General features: G+C 39.2%; 1 protein-coding gene across 1 annotated transcript; it reads right to left on the bottom strand.

Moving 5' to 3' along the window:
• Window positions 1-828: 828 nt before the first annotated feature.
• LOC107690492 (uncharacterized) lies at window positions 829-4,530 on the bottom strand. The gene is made up of 2 exons (XM_016488850.1): window positions 4,516-4,530; window positions 829-3,534 (listed from the first exon to the last, which is right to left on the bottom strand). The coding sequence occupies exons 1-2, from the start codon at window positions 4,528-4,530 to the stop codon at window positions 829-831; spliced, it is 2,721 nt and encodes a 906-aa protein (XP_016344336.1).
• Window positions 4,531-7,328: the final 2,798 nt, after the last annotated feature.

The following is a 7,328-nucleotide window of genomic DNA, read 5'->3' as shown; positions in this document are numbered from 1 at the left end:
TATATATACAGTACATTAACTCATCCTTGAAGATTTTTTTCATTGAGCAGGAGTCTTGTCCATTCTATGCACTGGTTTTATGAATGTAAAAATAATAATAATTTCATTGAGTTCACTGATGAAAGTTCCTTTCCAAAGCCTTTAAAGAAACGCATTAACATGTTCATGTATCATTACTGCCTCCTGCTAGCAATGTTCTTCAGTATCAATAGCATATAGTGCAAGACAAAAGAGTGCAGTAGAAAGAAAAAATCACCAGGAATTCAAAACAAATTTCAAAGCACAACACACAAACTCCTAGGTTAGTCTACTGCATTCAGTCTGACTTGTCTATGAAAAAGTAAATACAATTTTTCCAAACTCTTTTGTGACTATGTGAAGTGTTTTGTGAAGTTATATGTATACACACACACACACACCTACATATATCACCTCCACCCCAATAAAATATCCCACAAAATATTACTTGTACTAATACTTGGATTACATCCCAAACTGGTCTGTACGTTGCTATCAGTGGGTTGCACAAGTAAAAGTATGCATACTGATGGGTAACTATAAGACTGTGACTGAGGATTACATTAAGCGGTTATTTGGCATGTATATTAGAGGGATTTCAATGTTTTTTTAAATAAACAACTAAATACATATAATACTCATCTCTACTACTCTTCTTGCTTATTGCAGGTTGTCAACCGTTGCTATATATCATGCAATATGATGTTGCACTGGCAGCAAATAGTAAATTAAATATATATATTGCTAAATAATCATCTCATTATGTGACATTTTTCTTTTCTTTTAAATTTTGAGCTATGTGGCAACTCTTCATTTGTACTGATAAATCTTAATGCAGTGGTGCATGCTGTCTGACACAACTAGGAGATCATTAGGTAAAAGTGCCAGTCCACGAGGGCTGCTAAGTCCATCAGACACAATAACTCGTCCTGCCCCTTCAGAAGGATATAGAAGCACCCGATGTTTTTCTCCCCAGTCTGCCATCAAAACAGACCCATCCTTATCAATGCAGAGGCCCCAAGGACAGGAGAGTATGGGCCCTAAGCTAGAACAAACACCCAGGATTCGTAGGGTGTCCCATCCAGGTCCTAAAATCTTCACACAAGGCTCCTGCCCCATTTCACTGCCTCGCTCAGACACTGCGATCAAACCAGAGTGCAGGCATGCTGCGACCAGGTAAGGCCTGTGGAAACCGGTCACCACAGTGCGTTCCAATCTGGAGCCGGTTTTAGGTTCAAGTTTTAGTGCTGTAAGAGTACCCTTTCGTAGATCTGCAACTAGGAATTCATCTCTTTGGGTGACTGTCACTCCCCTCGGCGCTTCCAACTCATCTCGAGGTACTCCTGCAATGTAGGGTCCCCCTCCAAATGTTTGTAGGAGACGCCCATGCCGACTAAGGATCAGGAGAGCCCTTTCAGCTGCACAGCTCAGAGCAATCAGACCCTTGGCATTAACAGCCACATCAAAGTAATTGCGGCAACGTCGTGAGGAGCCTCCCAAGTCATTACTTGGAGAAGTCACTTGTTGTAGGATATTGCCATGGGCATCAGTTACCTGGACACGAGCATTCCCACAATCCACAAGGAACAGCTGACCTTGCGGTGTTGCGTGGACACCACTGGGCAGAGTGAAATCAGCACGTCCTGAGCCTTGTTTACCAAACTGCCGGACAAGACGCACCTGCTCTGGTGCTAATGATTCAGCATCCTCCTCTAACTCTAGAAGTGCTGGCTCACTCCTCTCTCCACGCAATCTGTTCTCATTTAAAGAATTCTGACGTCCTGATGTAAAGTGGTTCAGTCTTTTCTGAGATGAGTTATCGATAACAGACATAGAGAGTGAACGAGACACTCTACTGGAACAAGAAGCATGTTGTTGGGTGTTCTTTTGAGAGAAGTTACCATGACTGGGACGGGATTTAGTCCGTGATACCTCATTTCGTTTTTGGAAGGTGGGGCTTGAGAGTGAGGACATATGACTCTTAGTTACACTCCATATGCTTGATTGGTGTGTTCTGGTTTCACTGAGGGGTCTGTTGCAGTAGGAAAGGTCAGCAGCCGATCTGGAGAGGCGAGCAGTAGGACGCAGGGAATTGGTAAAATCTCTGGGGGAGCTGACAATGAAAGTGTACCCAGAATCTACACTGTCTGCAGGGGATGGTGCACGGTTTTGTGGGTGGTCATCTGAGGATGCACTTAATTGAGAACAAGACCTGCCACGAAGGAAGTGGTTGTTGCTGCCTTGACTAGAGATGATCTCTCTGGGGCTCTGTCGTGATGGAGATCCAGTCCTTCTTGCATGATATTTATGGTCAAACTGATGCAAGAACCAGTCACCTTGTTCTTGATGACTTTGTTCTGGAGATGGAGAGAGTTCTCGTTGCCTTCTTGCTCTCTGTGAAGCAAACTGTGTGATTGGTCCATTTTGTATTCGGGCAAAATCCTCACCCTCTGGCTCACCATGACTAAGTGATGGTACAGCCAAAAAGAGCTCATCTCCTTTGCATTCAGATGAAGGAGATTCACACTCATCCTCCTGTGATGAATCACGTTCACATGGGACTTGTTTATGGGATCTGTGACGCAGTTGTGGTGACTGACGTTTCACCTCTTCCCCTGATTCTTCATCACTTCGGGCTGACAAACGGAGCTTCCGGACAACCCTCAAGTTCCCACTACTAATGGATGAGTGCCTTGGATTAGGCCCTGGAGATAGGACTTGGTTTTGTCCAGAACTTGTTCCATCAGGTGTGCTCTGGCCCTCTCCACTGACATTAGCCACACCGTGTGCTTCATTGGCATGGAGGGAACACATTTGCCCCTGCTGCCCACAGCCTCCAACAGGAAAATGGACATTGTGGTCTTGTATTTTGATTTCACCAAAAGTTACAGCATTTGGTTGGGCACTTGGTTTAAAAGATACACGATTGAGTGTAAGCGAGACTTCCCAAGGTTGGACTAGTTCTGCAACACCCTTAAGAAGCTGGTCCCGCTTCAGATCCCACTCTCGATCTTTATTACCATCACCACCACATTTCTTTATTAGCTCTCGAAGTTTAATGACTTTATATAATCGCTGGTCAATCAATCTTTGTCCAACCCTTATGGCTGCTCCATTGTCCCTCTGCACCTGTTCCAGTCTGAGCTGTAGGTCCCGGTGATCCTGTTCTACCCTTTCCAGTAGACGACGTTCCTCCCTTTGTGCTCCAAGCAGTGCACGCTCCACACCTCGACCTACTGTCTGCGCTTCAGTCACATGTTGCTCCCTCAGTCGTCTGAGGTCTGTTTCACATCTTGCTAAATCACATAGTGCCTGGGTAGCCCAACATGGTAAGGAAAGCAAAGAGGCTACAGGAGTAGGCTTTGGGCCCTCATGACCTTCTATGTCTGACTGTGCCGTTGGGCTTAGAGGGGGCTGTGGAGATGTGCTAGGGGAAGTTTTGTTGCTCACTGGAGATCCAGCAGACATGTTTGCAGAGAATTTGTAGAGGCTTATTTGTGGAGGCCTATTTTGGACCTGTTAGGAGAGGTACAGAGAAAGATGGAATAAAACTGAGGCCATTAGTAAAATGATCTTCATTGCCTTCATTGCACTAATTTGTATTTAATATTATGGCATTAAGACAAATAAAAAACATTCATTTAATTCTAATATAATTGAAATGTGTAATATCATTAAACATTAAAGTTAAAGAAGACATTAAAGCACAAAACAAACAGGTTTTGAAAACTCATCAGAAAATCCTCTCTTAGGTGAAAGTTTTAATTTCGCGACACTCTCATTTTATCAATGTTACTGTCAAATAGGTTTCACAGCAACTTTACAAGCACTCAAATTAGCCGAAAATTCTAAAGGATTTTTTAAAGTGAAAAAGTAGATAAGAAATCCTGCCTGAAATCAGTGTGCACATAATAAACATTTCATGAAACATGTCTACAGCCCTCTTTTGAAACGGACCTTTACAGTATGTGGCACCACTATTACTAATTCATACAGTATTAAATATTCTTGTCATATTTGAGTCTCAAAGTGAAAAATAAAATGCAAAGACCTGCGTATGTGACTTATGTGAATAAAACACCTCAAAGCGCTTTTCAGGTCAAGCAGTCGTGCATCATCAATACTCTCTTTACAGTCGTGACAACAGCAGCCATGACAACATAAAGATACCACAGTAAAAATAAATAATAAATACAACAATTAAATAATTGTAATACAGAATAAATTCATGTATTATAATTAGCATAACATATAATTATATATAATATAACAATAATGTACAATATATTTTAAAAATGAGTATTAAGGTGACAGTAGTGCAGGGGCAATTTTTGTAACAATGTTATGCAATTAAACTTATGATTGTTAACACCAGTTATTACATCAAAATATCATGTTCTGGATTGTATCTTCAGAAATATTAAAACATTTAAAGAAGTAAATCAAATAAACAAAATGCCTTGTAGGTGAAATTTTGAAAAAGTTGTTTCATCTTACCTTTTTTATTGCCATAGCTAAGATGTTTCTTGAAGATAACAACATAACACTCAACCCATTGTTTCAGGCTGTTGTACTGACTGAAAGTAGGAAACCTTAAGCGGCTTACTTCTGGAATTTGATATGGTTCGCTGTCTTGCGGAACAGTTGCTGAGCACATTTGAGAGGGCAAACAGTGAAACAAGACCAGAGAACAAACGATGCACATTTTGTTTGTCTTTTCTGACTGCCTTTGTATTACTGATGTATCAACTATATATGGAACATTGTTTATTATTATTGTGCTACTGATTATTTATTTGCCTTTTATTAGTATTATTATTATCAGTTATCTTGTATTACTTTGCCTATTTAAGAGTTGCAAAGAAAGTATTTCTTTCCCACTGTACTGATGTGCATGTGACAAACAAAACTTTGACGTTGACCGACAGATGGAAAGCCGAGAAACTCTGACAGAACTGATGAATTGAGGGAACCAAGGACTGGCTAGAGAAAGGCTACTGGAAAACACAGAGAAATTGTGGCTGACAGACAAATGTGAGCAAAGGAGAGGGAGAGACAGATAGAAGAAAGGGAGTCAGAATATTTCTTGCACAGAGGAGATTATTAGCATTTCAAATTCAGGGAGGCAGGCAGTGAACGAAGGAGGACAGCATATATGTTGGAGGCAAATGACAGACTAAAAAGGGGAAAAAATGTCATCACAAAACTGAGAAGTGCACTTGCTCTCCTTTGCTCACTTGTATTTTCACTCTGCAGCCTTCTATCTCAGCTCTTCAGGCCCCTTCAGGCCCAGTGTGACATCAGGCTACACATCAGCACAACGCTCCAATACTTAATTCATGATGAGGTTTAAAGCAGTTGAGTCCAAAATGTGCATGTGTAGTGGGAGGAAGAGATACTGCAAGTAAAGAAAATTAGGTTATTATCAGAGTACATGAAGATTCATGCTGTGAATATACCGTTTGATAGAAGTGCATAAGATGCATGATAAACATAATGCAGTTGCTCTTAGATTTGAAAAAAATAATTGCACACTATAAGTGGGATAAATGGCAATATACAACAATCTAAAGAAAAAGTTTAGCAGCAAAATTTCCCCTTGTGTAATTTAGTACAATATTTCCCATTCAGGTACAATCTGAGACAGGACCTACTTTATTTAATGCTATTTTACAGCACTAGTCCTAATCGGTTCTGTTTGAGAGACAACGGTATAAAAGAGAGGAGGGACAAGGTAGAAATATAGATGCCAGCAAGACATGCCAAGCAGGAGACTATATGAAATAATGACAGTCACTCTATTTGGCAAATCATCAACGTTTTCTCTGTGTGTAGCTAAAAATAAATAAATAATAATAATAATAATGTGTCCAATTGTAATGGCATGAAGATCATTCAGTCTAAGAGAGTGTAATATAATTTATACATCTTTGAAAAAGAATACCAATGTTGTCTAAGGTTTCCGCAGTCTGGGTGAACTTATATCTTTTGTACGCTAATTTAGAAAAATGGATATTAAACCATTGCATTGCAGTAGAATTGTAATTGTAACATTGCATGCAAAGTCATCTGATATGGTGCATGTGTTTGTGTGTTCTCCTGTGTCTTTTCTGTAGGTATCCTCTCACATTACTTCTTACATTATCTATGAGGGGCTGCTGCAGATGAACTGCATATTGGCTTTGTACAAGAAGGACAGTGAACAAAAGCAATTAACTATTTTTAGTGTGCAATAAACAGTTACCAAACTAAATCTGTATCTTCACGCAAAAGCAATTAACTATAAATATCACTCCACTAAACAAAGTGCAAACTGGCAGTGCCAGATAACATTGTGATAACATTTCAGACTACTTATTTATAACCAAATAAATGTAACACAAGTAATTCACAATGATATTCATTAACTGCTCTAAAACCATTCTAAATCATTTAAAACATTGTATTTTCTTTAAAATAATTGGTAATTAGAAGAAAACAAAAACATCAGCATTTATTTCAAAAGCAGTAACACAAAACTAACCAGAAAAAAACAACTGTATAATACTGTATTGACTGTATAACATAAAAAATATAAAAAATAATTGGTCTTTAATTATAAAAAATGCACTAAAGTTGAAAGTCTTACTTGTGGCTGACACCTGCACCTCTGTCACTGCCCTCCTCTCTCACAAGCGGTTTTTTCTCTCTCTTGCTAGTTGTCCCACTGTTGCTAGGAAACGGTACAGAACTAATTCAGTTAACTACCAGTAACCTTGGTGTCTAAGATTATGAGCTTCCACTTTATATTTTTCTACATTATAATTTTCTGTGATCAATTCAAACATATAGACTCTGTGCAGTGATCATTTAATAGGTATACCATTTTTTTTATATAAGTTTGACTGTTTTATATATTTTATATCTTAACTTTAAAAACGATTTAATTATGAATTTATTTGCATTTAAAAATGAACAAGCACGCACTTGTAAACCTTGAACATGCACATCTTGATAATGATTTCAGCGAACTATTACCGAACAGACTGATCTGACATAATAAGAAAAGAAAGTTCAACTATTGGATAAGCAGCTCCACGAGTCACTTGTCTAATCAACAAGATGGCAATCCTGTGGGAGTTTGAGGACCTTCCGCATAACACAGACACTGGCTGTAGCTATATCAAAGTGTGCTCCTCACACTGTACATGACGTGCATTTAACTAATCAAGACATCTGATAAAGCCCAGAGACTGTAGAAGTCCATAAATGGAAGAAACTGGTTTCCTCTACAGGTGTCGTTGTAATAAAATGGCTTCATGGCCAAAGAT

This window comes from Sinocyclocheilus anshuiensis, unplaced genomic scaffold (genome assembly GCF_001515605.1).
Source record: "Sinocyclocheilus anshuiensis isolate Anshui unplaced genomic scaffold, SAMN03320099.WGS_v1.1 scaffold2512, whole genome shotgun sequence".
Taxonomy (NCBI): domain Eukaryota; kingdom Metazoa; phylum Chordata; class Actinopteri; order Cypriniformes; family Cyprinidae; genus Sinocyclocheilus; species Sinocyclocheilus anshuiensis.
The sequence above is the reverse complement of the archived record's forward strand: the minus strand, read 5'-3'. Positions and strand labels throughout refer to the sequence as shown.